The sequence below is a fragment of the Macrosteles quadrilineatus genome, unplaced genomic scaffold, assembly GCF_028750875.1.
Source record: "Macrosteles quadrilineatus isolate MER2022 unplaced genomic scaffold, UCM_ALF_1.0 Scaffold_94__1_contigs__length_391377, whole genome shotgun sequence".
Classification (NCBI taxonomy): Eukaryota; Metazoa; Arthropoda; class Insecta; order Hemiptera; family Cicadellidae; genus Macrosteles; species Macrosteles quadrilineatus.
Window position 1 is genome coordinate 227,582 of NW_026542687.1, and position 27,902 is coordinate 255,483.

At 33.2% G+C, this 27,902-nt stretch overlaps 2 protein-coding genes across 2 annotated transcripts; one reads left to right on the forward strand and one right to left on the reverse strand.

The window, feature by feature from the left end:
* The first annotated feature begins 754 nt into the window (after positions 1 to 754).
* Positions 755 to 14,314, forward strand: LOC128982064 (signal recognition particle 19 kDa protein-like). The gene is made up of 4 exons (XM_054401107.1): positions 755 to 856; positions 4,410 to 4,666; positions 12,940 to 13,096; positions 14,224 to 14,314. The coding sequence occupies exons 1-3, from the start codon at positions 801 to 803 to the stop codon at positions 13,077 to 13,079; spliced, it is 453 nt and encodes a 150-aa protein (XP_054257082.1). The 5' UTR covers positions 755 to 800; the 3' UTR covers positions 13,080 to 13,096; positions 14,224 to 14,314.
* LOC128982065 (complex III assembly factor LYRM7-like) lies at positions 14,268 to 25,533 on the reverse strand. Its single transcript, XM_054401108.1, has 5 exons — positions 25,335 to 25,533; positions 21,248 to 21,320; positions 18,295 to 18,365; positions 16,797 to 16,878; positions 14,268 to 15,520 (listed from the first exon to the last, which is right to left on the reverse strand). The coding sequence occupies exons 1-5, from the start codon at positions 25,359 to 25,361 to the stop codon at positions 15,396 to 15,398; spliced, it is 378 nt and encodes a 125-aa protein (XP_054257083.1). The 5' UTR covers positions 25,362 to 25,533; the 3' UTR covers positions 14,268 to 15,395.
* Positions 25,534 to 27,902: the final 2,369 nt, after the last annotated feature.

Below are 27,902 nucleotides of genomic sequence, written 5' to 3' on the forward strand. Positions count from 1 at the left end.
GTAATATACCGGCTCACCCCTTGCTTTGCTGGATACGTTCCACGCACAGATCTATAGTCTATGTGGACGGGCAAATGCAAGGTTAAAGAGGGCGCCAACCTCTTAAAAAAGTGTTGGTTGAAAGCTCGGCCTTACTGCTCTCTCTAGGAGTTCTTTTAGGTCGACCTCACAGGCCTTTAAATCCACCGCAATTTAAGTTTATTTATTTTTTCGTCTTATTGACCATACAAAAATCCGTCAATAAATGGAGGCCTGTACATACTGTAAATATAAGTTTTATTTTTTATTGTAAATATTCTTGACGCAGCCTATCCAGCTTTGTTGGTATCAGGCCGAGGAGGATGTAATAAGGTAATAAGATTAAGAATTATTACTTTACGTTCGTATGGATAATATTATTTTGACCAAACCTATACATGTAATTGTATCTTCTTGGCTCAATAAACGAGTTATTGAGTTATTGGAAATAAATAATTCAGTGGGAGGACTGGTTCAATCCCCAGGCCCCAGCACATTTACTAAATTTGAGGAATCTGGTCTGCTTCTGTTTAAAAGAAACTGTCGTTTTTCCATACTCCCAATGGGGTAGACAGTCACATAAATAAACAATTATTAAAACATCACTGTATACAGTATGCCTTGCCATTTTTTTTTACTATTTTAATGTGTTAGTGGCAACACTGTTATTTCACACGTCGAAAGCAGACATCAACTATCAACAGCAACAGCACTGAGCACTGTTGACTGTTGTCTAGTTGTCAATAAAAAAAATATAATAATAACATTTCAGTAAACAAAATATGGCTACATCAATTTCAAAGTGGGCTTTAGACAAAAAACATAGTGATCGTGAACGGTGAGTTGAATGATTTACTTAGCACACCATATTGTTTAAGCTTTAAACTATAAGAGGTAATAAAAATTAAAAAATAAGAGTCAGCAATTAATATACTTCAGAAACTGATCTGCCATAACCTCACAAATGGCCTTCTTGAGCTATCAAAAGCTGTTTATTCTTATAGGTAAATTCCTTACCTATTTGTTTTTTTAATATGCCTGTTTTATTAAATAGATTGCTAGTACAGGCCTACACCACCATTGGTCATTTAGGCGCTATACTAACCAATTATGCTATATGTTTAATGCCAAATATAAAATAACCAATTATGCCTGACTTAGCAAAAGTAATAGGCTATAGCATACCAAGAAAATCTTTCATTTGCTGTTTTTTGTTGGAAGTTCTTCATTTGATTAATTTTCTCAACAAATATTTAATTTACAATGCCATGATGGCACTTTTCTGACAAATCTTACCATGCATTTTCTTTTAGAAGTTTCCACTAAAATAATTAAATAATTATTTAAATTTTAAATTTAAGATTTAAAAAAAATTTTAAAAGCTTTAAATTTTTAAATTTAATTTAATTTAAATAATTAAATTAAATACATAAAGTTAAGGTTAGTTACTGTCCCCTATAAATACTTGCTACCGCCTCTAACCATTGTAAGCAATATTTGGATAGAACTGAGTCTCGATCAATAAAATTTACTTCTATAGCCTATAATGTTCATTTATTGAATTAATGGCCATTAATAGGGCAATAGATCTTAAGGAAACTAACTTACTTAAACAAGAAATGAGTGACATGTTTATTTAGGCTATTCATGTAATTAAAATAAACAAATTTTAAGACCAATTGGCTACCAAGAGAATTATGAAATTAAAATGACTGATCCAACCTGGTGATACTTCAGCAATTAGGCTCAATCATGCTAACACTAACATGTGTTGTAGTGTTTAACCTGCAGTTGTTTTTATGTGAAATATATCAAACAATTCTTAATAATAAGTTTTTAGAAATTTCCTTTATAAAGTTTTATGGATACCGTAACCAGATTTAACGTTACATTTAAGTTAAGAAATAACCATTCAAAACTCCCTACGCTTTCTAGACCTGTTGCCATAAAGCATTAACTGAGCGTGACCATACATTTGGAGAGCGGCAGTAACTGTTTGTGCTCGTAATACACACAAGATTTTTTCTACCACCATAATAATTAACCTATCACAACAGACAGATTAATGTTTTAGTAGTATATAAAACACTATTTAGGTAATGCTATGTTTTTTGAGGTTATTTTGTTTGCTTACCGAATGTGTTTTATAGGAACGCCAACAGTGAAATCAGTTGATTTAGCAAGGGGGAATAGTCGTTTCCACTGGCAAACGCTAGCTATAGAATTTGAATGAAGCGCGAATGAGCTATTTTGCGTACTGTTTATAGGTGTGGCAATGTGATCATTTCCATGCAGTATTAGGAAAAATATTATTTCTTTTGTAAACAAAAAAACAAAACTAAATACAGTACAGTAAAGGTACCTTCTTTTAGTGTTGAAAATTATAATTATGTCCTTTGGAACCATTAAAAATAATTTACTTTGTGTTTATTCACTGTCACATCTCTTTTGGCATAACTTTATATGGAGCAACCTCTCCAGAAAATTTGGAACAAATATTATCATTTAAAAACCAAGCACTTTGCATCATGTTAAACATTCAAGATTGAAGAACTCCAGTTAAAGAACAATTTTCAAAACTTGATATTCTTACTATCCAAACCAAAGACTGTTGGGACCGACTTTAGATTTAATGACCCATTCGATTATCCATCCAACAACCGTTGGGAAGTAACCCTAACCTTACCTATTACCCTCGGGATAGCCCTCACTTCCGATCCAACGACCGTTGGGACCGACCTCACAGTTTACAACCCATTTGATTTTCCGTCCAACGACCGTTGGGATCGACCTTACAGTTCACAACCCATTCGATTATTTGTATTTTCATTAGGATCTTTGTAAGTATCTGTATTTCAGAGTCTGTGTTTTCATTGTTTCCTTCAACTTCTTAAAATTTTCTCATTATTATAGTTACGTAGGCCTACTTTCGTTTCACTTCTAATGGTGAATTTTGTTTTTCTTTGTTTTCTTTTCCACAAAAATTTTGGACTAAAGGTTTAATTTAATTTATAATTCATTTTGTTATCCTTTTCAGAGAAATTTTGTTGTTGTTAAGTATAAGTTGAGACTCCCACCCACTCACAGAAGTTTTGGTCTTCTCTTGGGTGTGTATATTTCTTCACGAGTTTAAGCAAACTGTTTTTCTTTAATTAACAATAAGTGATTTAAGTTTTGATGTCCACATTTTAAAAATAATTTTTTTCTATAATTGTATTACTTAAAGCTTTATTATTATTATCCATCCAACAACTGTTGGGACCGAACCTGGATTAATCCGACTCTTACCGATTATCTGTCCAACGACAATTGGGGAGTCACCCTATTCCTCCGACTAATGGCGGGATAGCCCTTGCTTCCGCGCTAACGACTGTTGGGCCCGACCCTCGATTAATCCGACCCTTTCGATTATCCGTCCAACGGCCGTTGGGTAGTTACGTCATTTCTCTGATAGTAATTAGGAATATCGGTACTTTAATTTTCAATCCAATTCACAATCCAATTTAAGTTATCTTAATACATTGTGACTCTTATTTTTGGTTATTTGGGCTATGATGAGACCGTTTGCGTTAATTGTGGGAGATTGTCCTAAACGTCACGGGTCAAAGCTTTGACCAACAACTAAAAACAAACTCTGGATTGCTGAGTTATCTGGACAAATTTAAGTGTAAAATGCTTTACCGGGTGGCAAAAACTTTGCCGACCAGATAAGCGTTACATTTTGGCGAGACTTTGGGCGCATGCCACAGGTATGGGGCAAAGGCACAGACATAAAATCAGTTTTTCAAATCACAACTTAAAATTCTTCATATGCTGGGATTACCTTCTGCCTGATAATATTTTACAAATAACAGACAAAAATAATAAATTTAAAAAAAAACTAAAACTTGTATGTTATCCAATTTGTTGGTTGACTGTGTTGTAAATTTGAAGGTTATCAGTTTTTGTATTCTTGTTTAGCCTTTTTATATTTGGTCAGTTTTAACAATATAATTTAATTGTATAACACCATTCTGGTGCAACATGTTGTACTCTTGAATAGAGATTATATGACTATGACTATTAAAAATTCCAATGGAAACACTATTGGGGTCAGTGTAGTTGAAAAAAAAAACTCTCTAGTTCTAGTAACAACAACAACAAAATACTAAGCTATATTGCTTCAACTATTATTTTCATACCTAGTAAAGGATTTAAAACATACTATTGTGTGTTTCTTATGCATAAATATGTCTCGCTTTTTGTTTATCATTTCCTGTATAGAGTTGTGTTGTGAACAACAGAGATTTTGTTACCAAGCTGAGACAAAGTATTATTTTAGAATGTCTTCTTAAGCTGGTTATATATCTAGTAATAGCGTATATACAAATATATTTAAATTTTTATTGCAGCTGGATTTGCATCTACCCTGCTTACATCAACAGTAAGAAGACACTTGCAGAGGGACGGAAAATTCCCCGTGAGAAGGCTGTGGACAATCCAACACACCAGGAAATTAAAGATGTTTTACTGGCTGCGGGGCTTAAAATTGGTGTTGAAAACAAAATCTATAGTCGAGAGAGAAGTAAAGAAATGCTATATAGAGGTCGTATCCGAGTTCAGTTGAAAAACGAGGATGGAACTCCTGTCAATGAGGATTTTAAGACACGTAAGTATTATAATCCATGGAAGTTTCTTATTTTTCAATAAGCCTAATTAATTAGTAGGATCCTTTAGCTCATTAATGATATGTCGATGCCTGAAGGCCATTCTTATTCTAGGAAGTGACCTTAAAATGTCAGTGCCAGTACTTCTGTATGAGCCGATTCGTAGAACAGCCTGACATGCATCGCAGCTATGGAATTGCGGTGGTTGTGATTGTCAATCTGTCCCTAAGGCTACGGCCACACGGGCGTTTTTTCACGCAAGAACGCAGCGTGAAAAAACGTGAGAAATATGGGCAGCATTAAATGTAATGAGGTATGCCACACGGAGTGTGTTTTCACGCAGATTAGGCGCGTCTTCAAAATCGACCGCCGCGGGCCCGCAGAAGAATGGACTGGGGTGCATTTTTGAAGCTTGTTTTCATTCTCTGTCCCTGGCCACACGGGCGGGAGCAACACGCAGCTTTGATCGAGTCGTCCTAGCAAGTTAAAATAAATATAAATGTATCTAATTTTGTCCAGGATAGCGTAAAATATTTTTGGGTCTAGCCAATTACACAGTAGACCTACACGTTTTATCTTAAACATAGGTCGACCTTACTGGACAACTTAATATTTTGTTACTAAAAGGAAAGGTATTTAGTTGGATTAAAAAATGTTAGAATATTCAAAGATCTGATGAAAATCTTGTCATAAAAATATTTATATTATAGGCTATTTATTTTTTTATACTAAATGTCAAAATAAAATAATTTTAGTGTTGTTTTCATATCGAAATTAATATATTATATTTATTTTTATACTAAATGTGTATAATTAAATGAAAGGTTAACAAAATAAAATAATTTTATTGTTGTTTTCGTATCAAAATTAATATATTATATTCATTTTTTTATATGATTTTTTATATTTTTTTATATTATTGTTACGCATTTCATTGTCTATTATTGTTATCAATTTTGGTTTTATTATTGTTAATCTAGTCATAAGCACAAACATTCACTGTTGAAGCTGTCAAACCTCTGATTATCTTTGTAAATTGGTGTATTGCCGTTGGTAAATAAAAATAAAAATAATAATAAATAATAAAATAAAAATATACTAAATGTAAATAATTAAATGAATGGTTAACAAAATAAAATAATTTTTGTATTGTTTTCGTATCGAAATCAATATACCATTCATATTTCTTGTTCACAAGTCAGAAACAAGGTTACTATTCCGGCCATGAGGAAGATATATAACATAATTACGTGAATTCGTGAATCAACTGCGGGTTCCCACTGCATTTTGCCGCTCCTGGACTTTAACCGGCGTGAGAACAAGCTATATTTTACTGTGTGAAAAAAACGCACGTGTGGCATACAACAGCAGGAATTCAAGCAGCGTGAAAATAAGCTACATTTTACCGCGTGAAAAAACGCCCGTGTGGCCGTAGCCTAAGTGCAAGGTTGCTTCTATTGGGGGGCCTTAAAAGGGGGCTGCTGCGTTTTGTACCCAAACAATTTTTTTAGAACAAAATATGAACTTTTATTTCCTAAAATTAATTTTTAGCTACGATTGCAGTGAACGATCAAGATGTCCCGTGATTGTGGGAGATTTCACGATTTCCCAGGAATTGGGATAGCGGTAATTCAGATTACTAGGCGAAACCCGTCGAAATCGACGGTTACTTTCAAGGCTTATTTTAATTCATCTAACTGTGATAAATTGAGTAAAATTATACATATTTTGAGCATTTAGCATTGTTTAAAGAGTGATAAGTGTAAAAGCAATAATGATATTGATTGCGTTAGTTGCCAAATTTGGTTGACCATTCAATGAATAAAATATTTCCCATACCGTACGTCATCGGAGTTATTATTATTATGTTAACTGGTATATCTCTTCTTTTGAAAGAACCTTTAAATAGTTTTAAAATTGTATTGGTGGATCTTTTGTAGTTAAAAACTTCCGCGATTTGATCAGCGTAATAAAGATTTTATTAGAGAAAAAATATCTGTTTGTTGAGAAGACACGTTCTAACTGCAAAGTGAGGTCCATCCGTTACAGTGTAAGTTTGATTTTTCCTTCGTCACGTCACGTCAGTTCATATCATAGGCTACTTCAATGAATAACCCTCTAGCATAGTTTTGAGAAATTGGCTGTGGGGTTACTGTTAAAGCTAATAAGATACTTCTGTATTATTGTGTATTGTATGTATTACACTATTGAATATTTGCAATGATTGAAAACATGTATGACAATAATCTCGTGAACCGATGATGATCTGTCTAGAATAATATGATAAAATATAGGCAAAAGTGTTGAAAAAGGCAGACACCAACCCGTAAAATAGATATTATAGTTCAATAAGAAATCATTTGTTAGAGTTACTGTGAACATCCACAGATTTTCCACTGATTTCGTAATGGAACGTTATATTGCAAAGCATGACATGATACAGAAAACATAAGAAAAACAATTTTAAAATCAGAAAATAACATGGCAAATACTTTTTTTGATCAGTTTAGTAACTCCAAATAAATGTGTGTTGTTTAAAATACAATTTAAAAATCAACAGCTGTTTCATTGAAAATTATTATCCACATGGTCAAAATGTAAACAAATCTGTGGAGGGATCTTTAAAGGCTTCTGTTGCAGAGCCCTAAGGGAATTTACTTCGTTTTTCTTTTGATAACTCGTCTACAGACCAAGACATTTCTTTGGACACCTCTACCAAGTTTCTACGCCCAGCAGTTCTCTTAAATTAGTGGAGACAAAGTTTCCAATTAAATATTTAGATTCCCCCATGTTAATCTTATGGGAGAAAATCCAACTTTGATGGAAGATCCTGCCCAAACTAATAAAGATTTCAAAAAATGAAAAAAACACTTTGCAAAACTACAGATCAGGGCCATTTTTTGACACTTTAATAATTAAAATCGGTCCAAAAATGAGGGAGGAGTTCTGTTTACAAAAATCGACTTAGCGTATTATATATGATATTTCAACCCTTCATAAATACAATACTCTTCATAAAGACTCCATAATAACATATAAACATCAAACAAAATTTTTTGAAAAGAAACCTTCCTACATCGGTCAAAGATATTTAAATACAATTCCAAAAAAAAATAAAGAAGTAACCAAAACAAATTAAAAAAAGATTAAAATAATATATTATTAAAAAAGCTCCATATTCTTTTGACGATTTTTTCCACCCATCACAGTCATAATGAATACATTAACAACTGTGTAACTTTACAGTCTCCTGCATAGAGTGGATGAGATTGTCACCTAGGCTAGTTTGAGTTGTTTTACAACCTGACAGTATTCGATGTATATTAGTAAAAAGTCTGGAGATCCCCTGTTAATTTTTTAACGGCTCATACTAGAAAAACTATACTTGGCACACCTTTATGGCATGTTATGAAGTGCTTTTTGGGTATAACCGCCACTTGGTGTACATCCCCAAAATGGGGGATTTTGGGGGAAACTCAAAATTTTTTAACGGTAGACCCATCGATTGACCCCTCATTTTGAAGGTCCTGATAAAATAAAACTAAGAACGCAAACTCCACTATCTCATCTGGGTCCACTAAAAAATGGCAGATGATTGAAATCTTTAGAAATCAGAATTAACTTACAATTTTATATTCAATTGGCTGCCATATTTTACTGTGTTAAGATAGAGACCTCTAGTTTGCGTTGTTAGTTTTATTTTATTACGACCTTCAAAATGAGGGTGGGGGGGGGGGTCACTCCATGGGGCTTAATATTTAAAAATTTTGAGTTTCCCACAATCCCCCATTTTGGGTTGGGGAAACAAGTAGTAATTAGGATCAAAAAGTACTTTATAACATGCCATAAAGGTGTGCAGAGTTTAGTTTTCCTAGCCGTTACAAAATTTAGAGGGGGTCTCCAGACTTGGAAAGCTGTAAGTTAGTAAGTTAAATTTCACTTCTGAGAATTTCAATTGGCTGCCATTTTTTACTGGATTGAGATAGAGACCCCTAGTTTGCGTTGTTAGTTTTCTTTTACCAGGACCTTCAAAATGAGAGGTCACTCAATGGGTCTCTAACCCTGTATATATAAATATTGTACAAAATAATGAATAAAGAAGTTAGAATTAAGGATTGGATTGAATGATGTCCCCGTGACTGCGGGAGATGTTCACAGTTTCACGGCAATAGCAGGGGGTGATGATATTGTTCTGGGATCACGGGAGATGTTCACGGCGGTTTTGCAGCGATCGCAGGTCGCAATGATAATGGCAGGGCCGGGTTTAGCATTTTGGCGCCCCTAGGCCCAAATAATTTTCCACCCCCTAGTCTGGTCACAGTTACTTTCCTTCAAACCTTTAATAACAACTATATCATGGCCATAGGCCTAAGTTAATTGCTTGAATACCACTCCTCGTGTGAATGTTATCATTGCAAGTTTTTGAAGAATGACTTGTTTAGCCTTCAAAATGCCGTCTTAAACACTTTTAGCAATTTTATGCTTTTAGTAAATGCTCACGTTTGTGGGATTGAAACAAAACAACTCAACCCACCGAGAATTCCTGCAAAAAAAAACATGGCCATTAATATGAATTTCAGGCCTAAAAACATGAACTACATACAGTACGTGTACCATAGATTAAACTTACTCCTTTAGTAGATTTGTCATCATTATGGATTAGCTAAAAACAATTCTTGTTATTTAACCATAGTTTATCCAAAATAAAACGATCTAATTATAAACAATAGGTCGACTCCTGGTTATAGGTATTAAAATAAATTAAAAACACACATCATAGAATTAACCCTAAAATAATAGAAACAAAATTACGTCAAAACTAACGTCCAGTGTCACCTAGACATGAAAAAATTTGAATTAACAATGAAGTCGACTTGAGTTATATTTAATCGATGGTGGTACTGCATCTATGTTATATTTCCAAAGCAAAACAGCATTATTCTGGCCAACCACACTGATCCTTAGGTCTGAGGAGAAAATGACAGCATTAATCGTGCTTTGGAGGGTTTTTAAATTTTTCTAAAACCTATTGCAAACTGAGATAAATATTTTTTTGTTAATTTTAAAGATAAATTCATCGTTTTTAAATATACAACACAGTATTATATATTTTAACTTGATCCTGCAGATTGTTGTAAACTAAATGGACCATAAGTTAATAACTGTTGTTTTGTGAGGTGATGGTGGTAACAGTCTAGCTTGCATGCGCCCCTAATCACTCCGATCTCCGATCAGTAGCGCCGACGAGCCAGCATAGTGGCAATGCAATGCGTACCGCTCAGGCTCTCTTCAACATCCCTACAGCCTACTGCCGTATTACCAATGTTGTAACGAAATTGATGCGTAATAATTCAGACAAATAGTTTAAATTTTCTAACATTTATTTCTTCCTATGAACTTCAGAATCAGAATGTTTGTTAGCCAGAAATTTTTTTTTAAATCAACTACAGTATGACAATTTGTTTTTATTTTTAGATATTTAAAAAAAAATCCTCTGGCCCATGGGAGCTTGGGCCCATAGGCCCGGGCCTATTGGGAAATCCGGCCCTGGATAATGGTCTCTCTTAAAGGGAGGTGTTCACAATTTCACCGAAATCGCTGGGCCACTCGTTAAGTATTACCTCTGGATACATGAAAAAATAGGAGTAAAAAAAATTCTTAATAACGTCCGAATAAATCAATTAGTGGAGGTATCGGTAAGGGTCTCCCACCTTACAATATACCCTAACTACTTACTCATACTGCCCTATTTGGCGATGTAAATGAACTTTTACCTCTAGAATTAAATAATTTACATTTCAATAATTTAAAGTTGACATATTTAAGACCTGATAACATTGCATTGCAACAAAACATGTAAGTATAAATTATTTTTCCTACAGTTACCTAACGATGTTAACAAACAACAGGACAAAAATTACTCAAGTTATTGCGTTTACGGACACACACACATATATATATACATATAAATATACATATATATACAGGGTGTTCATTTGAAAACTTTCCATATCTGTTGTGTGCAAAGGTAAGGCTTTTAACACTTGTTTGTTCTCATTTCCCCCTAATTTGGACATGCCAAATCCAATAAAATTATTTTCAATTTCGAAAAATGCCCCAAAATGGCCCAATTTGGGGGGTAGGGGTGCTTTTTGAGAAATTTTCAAATGTAAACATGGGTTGTGTGATACATCAATTTAAAGGTCTAATCACCCCGACTATTTTGGAGCAATAAAAATTTAATTATCTTTAACCGTATTTACAGGGTGGGTCAAAATATTTTAAAAAAGGACTTTGAAGTTAAGTACCGTATTACACGAACTACTGAACGGAACAGCGCCAAATTTCTTTCCAAGCTTATTCTTGATCTACTCTTTAAGATAACTTGTAATAAGGGCATTTTCCGTGTTATTTTCTATTTTTTAAAAAATCTCAAATTTGAAGAATAAAAGAAAGCTGAAAACTCAAAATTCTTAAATAGCAAGGTATAGCAAATTTCATACCACGTGAAAGGTCCTTTTTTAACAAACATTTTACGTATTTAAGTTTTCTTTCTATCTCTTACCGTTTAAAAATTACAGTAGAAAAACTGAATTTTCTATGGTAAAATTTTAACTAGTTTTCTAACAAAACACATTGCACTTTGCTCAACGATGTATTATGATTAATTACAAATTGATCAACTACTTTTACTTGTGTCAGTTCATCTTGGACTCTTCATCCTGTTCTTTTCTCATTGGTAACTGAGCCAGTTTCAGAAATTTCTTAACTAAATCATTTACAGCTTTATGACTTAATGTCTTACCTGGATATTTATTGTTAAACACTTTGCAGTTATCCTGAAACACTTTTGTTCTGTCCAATAAGTAAAAATAAAGTCAATTTTTTTAAGTGTACACCATATTCGATTAGATACTACAGAAAATAGTACTTTTTGAAATTAGTACTACCATTGACTAGTCAATGGTACTACAGAAAGCGGCCCACATGTAGGTTGTCCTCATCAGCTATAAGACTTGTTTTTTACAAAGTAAAACGTGATGACTTGTTTGTCAATCAGGGTATCAATAATTATGAATTGTTTCCTTCAGTTAATGCACCATTAAATGTGTCTAGAGACGAATTTTGGCTGTTTTATTAGAAAACTAGTTACAATATTACTATGGAAAATTCAGTTTTTCTACTGCAATTTTTAAACGGTAAGAGATAGAAAGAAAACTTAAATACGTAAAATGTTTGTTAAAAAAGGACCTTTCACGTGGTATGAAATTTGCTATACCTTGCTATTTAAGAATTTTGAGTTTTCAGCTTTCTTTTATTCTTCAACTTTGAGATTTAAAAAAAAAAAGAAAATAACACTGAAAATGCCCTTATTACAAGTTATCTTAAAGAGTAAATCAAGAATAAGCTTGGAAAGAAATTTGGCGCTGTTCCGTTCAGTAGTTCGGGTAATACGGTACTTAACTTCAAAGTCCTTTTTTAAAACATTTTGACCCACCCTGTAAATACGGTTAAAGATAATTAGATTTTTATTGCACCAAAATAGTCGGGGTGATTATACCTTTAAATTGATGTATCACACAACCCATGTTTACATTTGAAAATTTCTCAAAAAGCACCCCTACCCCCCAAATTGGGCCCTTTTGGGGCATTTTTCGAAATTGAAAATAATTTTATTGGATTTGGCATGTCCAAATTAGGGGGAAATGAGAACAAACAAGGGTAAAAAGCCTTACCTTTGCACACAACAGATATGGAAAGTTTTCAAATGAACACCCTGTATACATATATACACATATATATATAAATTTGAACGAATAGTGTTTTTGGCCTCTGGGGACATCAAAATGAAAAAGTAAATTGGTCCCAGGCTCAAGCCATACCATGAGAACTACGGTTATAGCTACTTCCCTATTGGGAAATTCGCTAATATCAGATCCTTTGTCATTTTTCATCGTAAGTCCAGTTGTTATCCTGTTTGTTACCTTCAAATGTATTTCTCTTGTACACTGCATATCATGCTCATTCATGTTTTTACTAACTCACAATTAAAAAAAATGTTAGTTATTATTTGTTTTTGTTCATGTTATTTATATTGTTATGTTAACTGTATTTTTACTGTAATGTTCTCTAGTTGTTTCAAGCCATTGCGTCTTTGCCCTAAGAACATTACCAACATATGAATATATTGTAATTGGAGTAATATGTTGGAAATAAAATAAATAAATTGAAAGCTAACTTGATAATAATCAAGCAAATGTTTATATTGTGGCAGGTGATTCTGTGATGTTATATCTGGGATCAATGATTCCTAAGCTGAAGAGTAGATCAGGCAAACAAGGAGGAGGAGACCCAGGAGCTCAGGGGAGTGGACAAAGTGGAGGCTCAAAAAAGAAGGGGAAAGGAAGAAGATGAACATAACCTACATTAAGGTCAGCTTTTAAACAAAATATTTCTATGATTAATAAGAATTAGGCCCAAAGATGGTAAAAAATAGCCAAAGCCAAGTTTTATGATACTTTATACTACTTTGACTGGGAACAGCATAAAGTGTGTTACAATAAAAACAATGTGTAGTAGAACCCCAATTATCTGAACTCCAATCATCCAGATGTCCAATTAACTGTATTACCTTAAGCAGAAATAAATGGTACCATGGTGGCAGCAATCTGACAAATACTTTCTCCCATTAGCTTGTCAACAACCCCTGTCATGGGACTAATCAAATTTATGGGGAAAATCACAAAAGTTGCAAACACTTTTGAACTGTAATTTTTACATCACTGGGAGCTGTACAATTTTGTTTAGAGTCAAAAGGAGCTAAGGAGCATAACATATTAAGTTTTAATCCAAATCAATCAGGCTGTTTTTGTGAAAATATGATTTCCTGTTATTTCATGGGAAAATCACCATTAAAAATCAAGATTGCAAAACAATAAAAAAGGGGATACTATGGTGTATATTTTATATTTATAGTATCCACATACCTGATTTAATCAAAGTCGGACCATAGGTGTGGTCTGTAGCTTTGTACACATCAACATACACTGACATCACTTTGAAAACGCCTTCTTTGGTTTTTTTGTAGACTATGGTAATCTGTTATATATTTTAATGTGTGCTAATTGTTTCCATCATGCAGCAAGTCTATTGTAGTATTGTATTAATTATGTGAAGGTTGAGTCATATGCCAACTGCCAATTACTATCCTTGAAAGTAAGCCTATTCTTTAAAAGTCCAATAATCTAGATTTTTAACCATTTGAATGAGGCCCGGTCCTAATTGATTTGGATAGTTGGACTGTAGTAGTAAATAAAAAAATGTATATTTAAGCTGGACCAAAAGGATTGGAAGCACCAACCCCCATCCCGTCTTTCACCATTTTGAACCCCAGATATTTCATGTGACAATTAGACTTGTATTCCTGCCCTTTGAACCTGATTTTATTAAAATTCTAGCTGTGCAGTGTATTGCCATTGTGTAAGCAAATATTGTGAAATACCTATTAAGGGTTAAACTAAAATTTGAAAATGTACGACTAATTTAATTATTTTTTCAGGTCCTAATTTTTAAGTTGCATGGGAAAAAGAAGAAAATACCAGCTCAAATAATAGAATTTATTACAGTTAAATAAAAAAATACATGTGATAGATGATTATTCTTTATTACCTATGGTAATTTTATTTTGGATACTAGATCAGAAATACCATCCATATAGTCCAGGTGACCATATGTACCAGGTAGCCTATTTTCTATTAGAAAAGAAAATAGTTGAATGATCCCAGGGGTGGTTCTAAGTAAGAGGGTGCTAATGGGGGTGAATCACACCAGAAGGGAGGTCAGGTGGTTCTCCTGCTGAAAATTTGCTATTTTTAAAACCATTTTTAACGTCTAGAACTGTATCCAGAAACCTTTGTTAGGTTTTTATGAAAAATTTTATGTTTAAATTTATATTACCAGGGTAGACCCTCCCTTGGAACCGCCACTGATTGAGCCATTCATGAAGTGGACTACAGCCTTAAATTCTATTTTATTCCTTGGTTTTTGTTACTATTTTTGTACAGTTTATGTGACATAAAAGCTACAATAAGTTGTTCTATCAGTTTGACTTGGTAAAAAATATGGCGAATTCGTTAGAAACCAACAACCAACAGCTTACATCAGCTCAATGTCAGTGGATCAATTCAACTATGTCTATTATGATTCTAAAAATTAAGAAAATTTAAATGGGGACGAAATATCTATTTACATCAATAGTCAACACTATAATACAGAAACAGGTAGATGATATGAAATTCTATTGTAAAACTGTAGACTTGTAACAAAAAATGCACAATAAGTTGCTTCCAAACTAATCAATCAGTCAACCTTTAATGTTAATCATCATTAAACAAAAATACTAAACGTGTGCATTGAGTTGCCAATTACAAAACAACAGCCGCAAAAAAAATACTCTGCGGCTGCTGCTACCTATGAGGATAAAATATGCACACATTAAATGAGTTCTAGTGACTGCCTAGTACGTTCCTAACAGGAACAAGATTATATTTCAACTATGCAGAAATACCAAAGGCTGTATTTAAAGGTAAATACATGTGTAGCTTTGTTACTGACTAAGACCAACTGATTCTATAACCAGAATGAATCACTAAAAGCCCATGATTTAGGACAACTAGGACCAGTTTTGATCATTGGACCTTTAATAAATCACTCTGATTAGTTTTTCGGTCTTCAAGTTTTTTTCACGTCTCCACATTTTTTCCCTCCTTTTTTCATGTTTGCCATGAGAATTTCTTCTGGTACATCCTGATATGGCTTGTTATCCATCCTCACTGTTTCATCTCTGAATCGAACCTCTGAAATTCAAAAGTTAATAATTAAACACGTACTAACTAGTTAGCAATCATACACAATTATTTTGTTAAATTCATCTAAAAACCGATAGAAATGTTACAAAATAAAATCAAGGTACAGTCACCTAGGAATGCTTTAAGTTAAAAAATATGTAGATTCCAGTATTTATAAGTTGTTAAATTTCTATTTTAAGCCCCTGTCCAATATTTTGATGTATAGTAGGACGATTTAAGTGAATAATTAAATGAAATAATATTAATTTAGATTAATAAAAACATACAGGGTGTCCGGTAAGTAAGTACAAAAAAATTAGTAATAGGTTTTATGGGCTAAAATAAAACGAAAATGAAGGATAACATTTTGTTAACACCTCGTCAGAGAGATATTGGCCACCACTTTGAAACCGAAAAATATTATTATTAATTTGATATAACAACTTCACCAATATTTCTGAATTTTTAATTTTCATGAGGCCTTTTGCCAGCTATGCTGGCATCATCAGACACATCACATGTTCTATGTAAAAATATGTCACGTTTCTTTACCAATTTATTTGTTTTATGGTAACTGTAGGAAAAATATAATGTGCAACTCGAGTGCAAAGTGCAATTGCCTCACTCGAGATGTCTGATGATGCCAGCATAGCTGGCGAAAGGCCTCATAAAAATTAAAAATTCAGAAATATTGGTGAAGTTGTTATTTCAAATTAATATTAATTCCAATATTACCAGTTCTTCTTGAAGACCAAAAAAAAATATTGTTTAATGATTTTTTTTTCACATAGCTTAGTATAAAAGTTATAACCAGTCAGTAGCTTTTGTGTTTGTTAAGAGCTCTATTAATCATTCGGCAGTGTTTGCTCATTGCACAAAGATCAGGTGTTATAAAGAATCCAGTCATTCCCTGCAACTTATCCGTCAAACAAAAAATACTTGGATGACAACTAACTTTTTCAATTAGTGGCTAGTATCATTAAATAAGGTTATGAAACACAAAAATCTAAACTTATCTCGCTCCTTAACAATTGTTTGGTCCACAACAACGATCCTCATGTTTTAAACATAAAACTTCAATTTCTGCAACACATTAGAGTTGTAGGCCCTTGATGCATACAAACATCATACAATATTACAAAAGGGACCTGAAATATTAAAAAAATGAACTCTTTGTAATCAGATGGTTTCTTTTTCTTCCAATAAGTCTGACCTCTTCATAACTCAAATTTATTTGCTTGACCGTTCAGTTTTTAACTATCAAGGTTTTACTGTATTTACTTACCATATTTTAGAGGTTCAACTTCCCTAGCCTGGACAACAGTTGTTTTTAACTCAGTTTCAACATCTTTGGAGAATTTTATCATCTGGAAAAAAACAATACCTACTAAATAACCAAATGGTTATGGGTGAATAATTTTTTTGGGACAATCACTGTCCTTGTTGAGAAATTAATTGAATCTGGTTACAACTATTTAATTGAAAACAAGGCAGAATACACTGTTCATTGTGACTGGGTATCTTATTTTGAGTAAAAAATTTGTATATGTATTATAATAAATATAACTTCCGGAATTGAAGCGCCGATCGCACGTCCCGTTTGTGTTTGTCCTAATTTGATGTTAAACCATAAAATATAGTTGCTCGCTATTTATCAAAACAACAACAAAAACATTATGTATCCTAACGTATAAACCTGAGTATTATACCATAGATAATCTGTAAAATTATATATAACGCTTTAAAACTTTGTCTCCACTGTGTTAAGTAGCGCCGGTCGCAAGGTTTGTAATTTAAGTTTCTAGCCGTTATATGGCTGGTCGAGCACCAGTTCCTTGTCAGATGTGCGTGGAATGTCAGTGAGGTCCATTGTGCGTGCTCGAAATTTAGCTATTTACCGGTAAGTAATAATTCATCAAATACTTTAATAAACAGGTGTTTTATGTTTTTATACTGCGCAAAAATTTTTCTCTTAGGGGGGGGGGGGGGGGTAGCTTAAAATTTTTAAGTAGGAAGTATGGTCGATTTTTGTATCATTTTACAGGTCTTGACATAACTAAACAATTAACATCAAGAAAATAGAAATCGGACAACTAATAACAAAATGGCAGCTAAAAATTATTAAGACAATTAATAGTCATTAAAAGTAATTTTTAACTGCCATTTTGTTATTAGTGGTCCAATTTCTATTTTATTGATGTTAATTGTTTAGTTTTGTCAAGATCTGTAAAATGATACCAAAATCAACCATACTTCCTATTTTAAAATTTTGAGCTACCCCCACTACCCTAAGGGCAAAATTTTCAAAATTAAACATCATTATTGTAGCCCCTCATATCTAAATAGGTTCCTGCAAACCGATTTCAAATATTTGAAATACCTAGTTAAAAAGTAAGGGGGTGCAAGTTAATTTTCAGTCACCCTCGTAGTTATTTGGATTTGTTACGTTTTAGGGCACCATTTTGTTATTAGTGGTCCGATTTTGGTTTTCTTTATGTCAATTGTTTAGTTTTGTCAAGACCTGTAAAATGATACCAAACTCGACTAAACTTGCCATTTGAAAATTTTGAGCTATTGTAGCCCCTCCTCATTTCTAAGATGGTTGCCGCTAACCGATTTCAAATATCTCAAAAGGTTCAAAAGTTAAGGGGGGGAGGGGTGCAAGTTACTTCTCAGCCACCCTGTATATACACCGGGGGTAGACTATACAAATTTGTTAAGTGTTCTTTGGCTGAATCATATACATATACAAACACATGACAAATATTATCTAACAAGCTTACCTCCTCTATTTTTGTTTTATCTTCAAAATGTTTGTTTTTTTGATACTCCTCATTGATCTTAGCTCGAGTTACTGAAAACAACATAATTTTAGTGGCTTCTCTTTCAGCAGTTACTTGTATTATGCAGAGTGTCCCATAAGTAAATAGCTAAGCTTTACAAAATGTTTCTATGGGTCCAAATAAAAAGAAAATCAAGAATGCAATGTTTCCCAAAATCTCTTTGTTAACCATATATATTTACAGTTTTTTTTCAACTGATCCTTATGGGACTTGGTATGTATGTTAAAGTTAAAGAGACCAATTTTAGAAACACAATTAACTTATTAGTCAAATTTAAAATTTCTAAATAATGGCCATTTATAAACAATTCAAACAACCAAAAAATTACTGATTTTATGAAAAACCATCAAGAACACTTTTAAAAGCATGTACATTTTCCTATCAAACTACACAACGTTTAAAAAGATCAAAACTAGAAGTAGCTGAAATATCACAATTTTTAGTTGTAAAATGAGGTAGAATAAGGCCAAGATAGTAAGGTGGCTTATTGGACCACTAAAAATCATTATTTTTCAGTTATACTTCAATTGATCTTTTAGAACTTAGTGTAGTTTGATTAGAAATTTAACATGCTAAATAAAAGTATGCCTACTGTACCTACTTGACAATTTTCATAAAATCAACTATTTTTCATTAGCTTTAACTATAAATATTTAAATGGGTGCCTTTTTGGGATGTTGAATTGGACCAAGCTCATTTTTTCCTAGCATAGGTCTCTTTACTTTAAAATAAATTACCAAGTTTAAAAAAGATGGGTCAGAATAACGCAAAAATAAAAAATAAAATTTTTAAATACAAAATGGAGGATATCTAGTTAACGAAGCGATTTTTTTAAAAACTACATTCTTGTTTTATCTTTATTTTGTTTTTGACCCATTAAACCTTTTTCTGGAGTTTGGCTGTTTATCTACAGGAAACTCTGTATTTTTAATAAGAGTGATGAAAACTAAGTTTGGAAGAAATCTCAAACATTTGTCTCATCTTTCGTCCCTTTTACACTTGGTGCTGTGTTGAATAGTTGGTTGTGTCAAGTGCATTGAGCCACATGTATCATGGGGCCAATATAAATACCAATCATACCTAGTGCCCAACAGGGAGCGAGCTGGTCTAGTGGTTAGAGCGCGGGACATCGGTTCCTGAGATCCCGGGTTCAAATCCCACCAAATCACCAATGGATTTTATTTAAGTGATAATGCTGACACCCCTAGGTTTAGCCTGAAGTAACGTGAAAAACAATTCCGGGCATGTGCCTAGCGTCCTAAGAAAAAAAAGGTGTCTAACAGGTGTATTATGAATCAACATAATCAGCTATTCCAAAAAAACCCCATTTTGATAAGCTATTATATTAGCCTACTACTGTAGAACTCCATCTATCTAAATTAATTAGGGTTGGTTCAGTTCTGGTTGTATAGATATCTGGGTTAGGCCTTGGGAATTGAGCAAAAGACACACAATTACAGCAAAATAATTATAATTTTACTGAACAATTTACTAGAAATTTTATGAACAGAAAGTCAACAAACTGTATAAAGGATATGTGTTACTTTATATGTCACAGCTAATCTCAGAGACAGAACAGTAGCAGAAGGGGGAAAGGGGTTTGATTCATCGTTCCAAACAGCGTGTTATCCCAAGACACGCTCCCTTTGGTTTTTACTTGATCTTAAAATTTGTCTTTTAAAATCAATTTGGATAAATGGGGTAGGAATAATTGAATTTCTTCTGTAACTTGATTGATTGGATCTACAGATATACAATACTGTGTTGTAAAATAAGTATGAATATTACAGTAGTAGCATTCACTCTGAATGCTGTCCTAGAAACTAGCATTTGATCAAATGTTTGACCATCAAACGCGGCAAAATCTTTTTACTGAAACCATTTGCAAATTTGTAGACTACACATCTAACACATCTCACTATTGGTGAAAGTTAGCAAGCAGTGAACAGTATTGCTTAAATTAGACGGATTAAGCTACATCATGGTTTAAAACCAATAGTGTACAACCACTAAAAGGGGATAAGGCAACTCTAAATACATTATATATGCATTATACATCAATTAATTGGAAATAATTAAATAACTTCTTGATCAGCATTGTACGTGTTATTAAATTTACGGAAAGTAAATAAAAGAAACGTCTTATAACACTTAAAACATATATTTACACTTAAAAATACTGTTACTCACAAGACGGTAAATATACAAAAAAGATGGTAAGAGGTGATCGATTTCGATTGGACACTCCAATCATCATCAGACCCAATAGGCGAATGACAAGAATTCGGAATCACCGGCCAATTCATTTTTATAAGAACAACTGGAGTCGATATTTACATGTTCATTAATCAGCTTATTTCTATTTTTACATGTTTCCTTATAAATATAGAATTCTTCCCAAGCATTCATTAAATATCCTTTCTTACAATTCTTTAAAGTACATAGACTATCCTCCATTACTATTGACTACTATTGAGTGGCCATTTTGTAAATAATTGTAAATAATTGAGAACCATTTGTGCATTAGGCCTACTGTTATTTGATTTTAATTTATTGTTGAGTCCAAATAACATTAGAAATAGTAAAAAAGGAGTGATGTTGTAAGTTCTCTTAAATATAAAATATCTAGGTTTTTTATCTTACCATTGAACAATAAGACAAATTTATCCTCTTTAATCGAGGAATTGCTTTCAACAATGCGTGCATTTTCAGGCTCTTCATGTTTTGGCTTTGATTAACTGTGTATTTTGATTTTGGTTTAATTTTTAATATTATATATAATGTACAACAGTAAAGTACTGAGAAATAATCAACAGTTTAATTAAAGAGGTGTCGTTGGTTGTACCAAAAAAAATTATGAAAAGAGACTTATAGATAGAAAAGAGTAACTTACGTTGGAGTGCATGTTCGTCCCCCTCAAAGACAGATTTTCTAGCTTTGTGTAATCCCTTGAAGGCTCTCAAAACCTAAAAAGTTCAACATAAATTGTATATTTGTCAAAAATATTTGCATAGTAAAATAAACAATAATTGTTCATGGAAAGTTTTATACAAAATGTTTTAGAGGTAAAAATATTAATAGCTAAGAGCTTTAAAGGCCAATGAATGGATTTTAATATCGTCTGATAACCACAGATTTTTCATCTATGGATAGAATAATGAAATATCTACAATATCTTGAGTCCAGGAGAAGAATCATGGATCTCGTCTTCTTGCACAAGATTATGAATGGTATGCTGGACTGCCTGGAATTGCTGGAAACATTCAACCTTCGAGATTCCCTTGTACAAGATCTAGATGTTTTTTCCAAGCATTTCCAAGCGACTGTCTACAGCTATCACAGTTGTGTAGGTCTACCTTGTGTTACCAGAACTGCCAAACGCACTTAAGATGACATACAACTGTTTGGGTCAACACCTGGAAGTTTTAAGAGGAGTTTTAATGGATTTCTTTTAAGACTTGAACAATAAAGAGGAGGAACCAGAGCCATATCACATCACATCTTAATATCTTAAGACATCACATATCTTAAGTAAAAGAGAGAGAGAGAGAGAGGGGGGGGAGGGAGAGAGAGAAATTCTTTATTTATAACAAAATAAATTTGTGCAGCAATACATATATAAAATATAAATATCACATGGGTCACAGTGACCTGTGCGTGATAGTGAAGAATAATCTATATTTTCTCATGTTTCAGCCTGTAACGTAAAAAGCAAAAATTTAAACGTAGTTTTTTAATTTTTCTTCAGAGGTATTTACCACGCAATCACAGTGGTATACCAGACATCAATCTGACTGTGACCAACACTCGAACCATATCGAAATAAAAGCCTCCACCTCAAACAATATTTGATTGTACTAGTATTATAACGTTCCACAAAGTAAAGAAATGTACCAGAATCAAAAGCAAGCAATTAGTATATCCACAGAAATTTTACAACAAATGTAAAAAGATGTGCACTTCAGTTTTTTTTCTTTATAATACAGGGCTTCCAGCTGGCCTGTAGAGAAGTTACCGATGTATTTACCGTTTCCGATATCCCAATGGTGGCCTCCTTGAGTTGATCACCCTGTATATATGAATTTGAACGGATGGTGTTTATGGCCTCTAGGGACCTCAAAACGAAAAATTAAATCGGTCCCGGGTCCAGGTGTTACCATGAGTACTACGGTAATAGCTTATTCCCTATATGGGAAATTCGCTAAAAACCTAATAGTTCTATAGAATAATATTACATTCAACCAGCTGTTAGTTAAAACAAACTATATTGGCTAAAACAAATCGATGATAACAAAGATTGCTTAAACTAAATAATTTGAACATCCTACTATTTTACTATGCATATTTAATTAATCTACCATCCTCATACCGAAGAATTGTATGTATCAATGGTCAGCATTACACATAGTATAAATAAGTCAACTCTAAATATGTCTTTAAATTTGTTTCCAAATGCTGAATTTGTGTCACAAATGCTGAATGTTAACAGCTGTTATGTTAAGCAAATTATATTCTACTAAAAGCTAGCTTAGAAGGTTAGCGTCGGCTGCTAGACTTTTTAAAAATTAAAACTTAATTTCTTAAACACTGGGACCCTTATTTATAGTTATGGCTTTGACATTCCCTAGTTCTCAAAATTATCTTTCTTTCAACACAAAAATCATGAAAATCCGTCGACTGGTTGATTCAGAATCGTGAAACAAAAACCCATTTTTACGTTTTAATATATATGATGATAGTTTTGACAGGTTTCAACCCTTCCGAGGCTTAATATATGTACACAGTTTATGTGTACATTATAACTCATAATATAGTTCTAAAATTAAATTAATCTCCTTTTACAAACGTATATAATAACCAGAAATTTTGAGATTGTCCTCAAGGTTATTGTTACCTCTTCTTAGGTGAAATATCTCTCGAACCAGAGTGTACCATACAGTTTTCAAAAACGAATGTGTAGCATATAATTATTAGCATCAATTTTTCCATTGACATAACATCCCTGACCAATACGTTAACTGATTCCGCGCTTACTAACTATTTCATGCCACACAGTTTGACGAAAGGTTTTTCATTACCTTAATATTCGAAAAATAACCTATACCTATTTACAGTTTTGACCAAACAGTTGGCAAGAAGCATTAATAGCTAAGCTATGTACCAAATTTGATCATTTTAGCTCTATTTTTAGTACTATAAGCGTTGCAGGAGGTCTACTTTACACTGAATCGAGGGCTTTTGACCTTCCGGCACTGTTGACTCAGTGAAACTGAACTTGTAATTTATCGTATTTTGTCATATCAAAACTGCTGTTGCATTAGGTCAAATTCCCAATATGTCAATCGCTTTAACATAGACTACGTTTTTAGCACAGACTGTATTATTTGACTTACTGGGATTTTTGACCTACAGACACTGCAAACATTGTAGTTTTTGACCTATCGGCACAAGTATAAATTATTTTACCTTCCGGCACTGTTGACTTCCAGCAACATTCCCTTTTAAAGTTCATATTTTTATGAGTAAACTGGCACATGTTGCACTATTCTATATCAAATGGTTCTCGAGTTATACACGTTTTAGTAAACGGCGCCCCCACCATATCTCCCCCCCACCCCCCGGGAATGTCGACCACGGTGGGGGGCGACAAAATGCGTTTTCATGATCACTATAGTGCCTATAACAACAATCAGAAATAAAATTGTGTCAGCCTTTCTATGCATACTATATCCTGGACTATAAAGTTTTTATAGGCAATGTGTTTATGAGAGAAATAATGTGTACCTATACACCAAATATATTAGTTTTGTGATATCTGTTGATCATCTAAACACAAAAGCAAACCATTTTACCTACCTGAAAAATGTGTACTGAATTGGAGAAGCTTACTGAAGGAGCAAAAAAACAGAAGACTCAAACCATAGACAAATAGAATTAAATATAGAACGAAAGCAGTGCTGCAGTTAGCATAAGTTTGATTCATCGTTCCAAAAAGCGTGTTATCCCAAGACACGCTCCCTTTGGTTTTTACTTGATCTTAAAATTTGTCTTTTAAAATCAATTTACAGCTTTAAGCAATACAAACTCACAAATCAACTTCCTGCCTGTTGGAAATACTGATGAATTGTTCAAAAGATTCACTTCTGAAAACATCGACTAGGCTATCGATAACTTACTCATCCCTAATAGCAAGTTCAAAGCTTCACTAATGGTTCTATGGTATGATAGGTAGAGTACCTATGTTGTTTGTCAGCTTTAGAATGGTTTATAGTTATTTGTGCAACTAGTGAGAAAAGTGAGCAATTGACTCACTGGAGAGAAATCCTTACTCACGAGCCGTAGGTGAGTGAGGAATGGTTTCTCGAGTGAGGCAATTGTACTTTGAACTCGAGTTGCACATTATACTTTTCCTACAGTTACCATAAAACAAATAAATTGGCGAAGAAACATAACCTATTTTTACACAGAAGTGAACTTTTAATATAACATTTAATGTGAAGTGACAAATACAACAGTACAACAGCTGACCAGCTGATTTACAGCCAGTGCTGCCAACGTATTTCGCGCGCATGACGTTGCCTGCATGTTACGTGCTCACTATTTCGTGCCTTCACGTTGCAAATCTGGAGTGAGACAAAGTAAATTAGGGTGAGACAATGTTAACATTGTCTCACTGATGAGCGAATAGGCCACTTTGCTTTCTCAAATCAGTGAGAGAACATGTACATTGTTAGGTAACTGAAGGAAAAAATATATCATTTATACCAAAACAGTTAAATACAATTTGTTTTTGTTACTAAGCCCAGGCATACTAGGCCTACCTTATGCAAAACGTATTTTACTTTTAGACAGTCCTAGTAAACCATGGTCTCAACATCAGCAGTTATCTTCATTGTTTTAGGTGAACGTTAAAAATGGGAATTATTAATAAAACCTAGCCTATTGTGATAAAGTAGTATTATTAATTAAATGCTTCTTACCTCTCTCCTTAAATGGGAAGTCATCATAAGGAACTGTTATAGGGATAGAACCTTATCTTACGAGAACACTTTTTCAACCAAATTGGAATGATTTATTTGGTAAGGGACCAGTTATTACCCAACGGTGTTGGTGTTTATGCGTTGCAGTTTGAGTTTGAGGTTAGGCTTGGTTTGACTGGTTGGTGTGTTTTTGTTTTGGTTGAATTTGACCGAAGTGAAGGTTACAGACGACGCTATATAGCCAGCACCCAGCACGCACGAGCCAGCACAACAGACATTGATACCAACGTAAATCATTTAAGCTAGTATTCTTGATTTCATATAGCATTAATTACTAGTAAAAAGTATCTATGAGTCAAACCCAATAAGCTAGTATAAGCCTATTTAAAATGTCCCTTAAGTTAAGTTAGAGTTTATGTCCGGAAACTCATATTAACGCAAAGTCTTTCTTTAAAGTGGTGCACTGACGGGGTCACGGCACGGCCACCTTTAACTACGGGTCGTGGCATGGTAGAATTGGCAACGTCGCAAGTGGTGTTGTTTAGTGACAGTCGTCCCATAAGATAAAATGGCAGACAGGTGTATCACATTCCTCAAAGCCACTGATCATAAAATGCGGGATTATAAGCCATGGGAGCTCTCTTGATTAGCTAAATTGTTGAATGGTATGACCATTTTGTAGCTTTATTTTTTTTATTTTATCATAGATAAAACAGATTTTATTTAATAAACTAACGGCTTTTAATGACTGTGGAAAGCAGTCTGACACATCGTGCATATACCAATATAATGCAACTTTCTTCATTTCATAGGGGTAAATAAAATCCCATGTATTTATAACATGGCAAAGCAAATGAAATCTCGGTATTTTATAGATAAACATGCTTTGTGAAATTGTGGATGCACTTATTGGTGTTTGTGTTTGTTTGGCATTTTAGGTTTTATTCAAAGTAAATAGGATAAATTATATACAGAATGTATATAAATATTAATCCTCAAAATACAAATTTTATACTGCCAGAAATCATATTTTTTATTGGAACTATTTAAATACACTTTATGTATATACTGTATTCCATTTACTTTAAAATTGTAGCCTACAATGCCAAACAAACGAAAAAAAACAATAAGTGCAGCTATAACGTATGTTTTTGTAAAATACTGTATGTTACAAAACAGACGATTAGACGTACTAAAAATATAAACTGGCTAAAATAGCAAGTTCGTGAAAGATACCAGATGATTTCTTAAAGGCAAATGATTCCAGCGTTCCAGCTGTTAATCGACATTTCAATTTACAATCTAAAATCAAGAGATTCAAGAGAGATTCAAGAGATTCAAGAGATTTATTATACCATTAAGTAAACAAATACAATAGGTAACGTCAAACTATTCTAAAATAAACAAACCAATGCATATAAATAATGAAAATGTTCATCATTAGAAACCATGCTGAAAAAAAAATCATCCAGATTATTAATTTATAAATTTAATTGTTGAAATATTTGTATTTAAATGTAAAAGATACTATCTCCAGCCTTGGTTTTGAGTAAATAATTGTTAAAGAGAAACAATCTGCTTAGACTCTCAGACCTTTTTTAATAATCTATGGCTAAATCTGCTATCAAATCAAGGGAGAAAAAAAGAGAATTGGTCACAGGGTGTTTGTGAACTCTCTCGAAAAAATTCACAGGGTTATTCCTTGGGTTAATACATGAATATTTTACATTATAAACATGGGTCGCCGGAGCCTCGTTTTCTGTCTGTCTGTCTGTATGTGTTTTTTATAAATAACTTTATAACTCGAGTTTGAATCGAGGTACAAACTTTAAATTTTACACACTTGTGTATTTTAACGTGTTAACACAAACATGCAAAATTTCATTTCGTTGACTATAGCCGTTTCAAAATGGCGGCCATCTAAAATCTTTGACCTCAAATTACATGAAAACCACTAGAGTTACAAAAAAAACACAAGAATGACAAAATTTAGAAAATTTTATGCCAAATCAAATGACACCTAGATCTTAAAGATCGGACAACAAACAGCTGAGTTATAAACTTTTTAAATAATTAATAATTTATTTACTGGCTTTTAATTCTTAATGTTCTTATTCTTCGATCACATTGCGTATACCTCATCATGTGACCACAGCTTATGGCAGGGCTTTTGTTGTTACAGCTTGTCGTCTGTGGAACGGCCTACCCCTACACATTAAGACCCTTGAAAAACGTTCCCAGTTTGTGGCGGCACTGAAAAAGCTCTATTTTGAGAAGATGGTCTCGGCTGGCGTGTCCTAGGGCTACTGTTACCTTGCGCGTTTGCTGATGCGTGTATGCGAGAGTGTGTGAATGTGTATTTCTATTTGTTAAATTTTTATGTTTTTTTTAGATATGTAGGTACTTGAATTGTTAAATATTTTATGTTTAATTAGATTAAGTTATCCCTATGTCACATTATTTTTGTTATATTTTTAATGCCAGGTTAAGTGTAAGAAAGGGCCATGTGGCCCTAACTTTGCCTGAAAAATAAAGGATTTTTCATTTCATTTCATTTTCATTTCATTG

Coding starts and splice junctions, on each gene's coding strand:
- LOC128982064 (XM_054401107.1), top strand. CDS start 801: ATGGCTACATCAATTTCAAAGTGGGCTTTAGACAAAAAACATAGTGAT. Junction 857..4,409: donor AAACATAGTGATCGTGAACG/GTGAGTTGAATG, acceptor TTTTTATTGCAG/CTGGATTTGCATCTACCCTG. Junction 4,667..12,939: donor CAATGAGGATTTTAAGACAC/GTAAGTATTATA, acceptor ATATTGTGGCAG/GTGATTCTGTGATGTTATAT.
- LOC128982065 (XM_054401108.1), bottom strand. CDS start 25,361: ATGATGACTTCCCATTTAAGGAGAGAG. Junction 21,321..25,334: donor CTTCCCATTTAAGGAGAGAG/GTAAGAAGCATT, acceptor TGAACTTTTTAG/GTTTTGAGAGCCTTCAAGGG. Junction 16,879..18,294: donor ATAAAACAAAAATAGAGGAG/GTAAGCTTGTTA, acceptor GTTTTTTTCCAG/ATGATAAAATTCTCCAAAGA.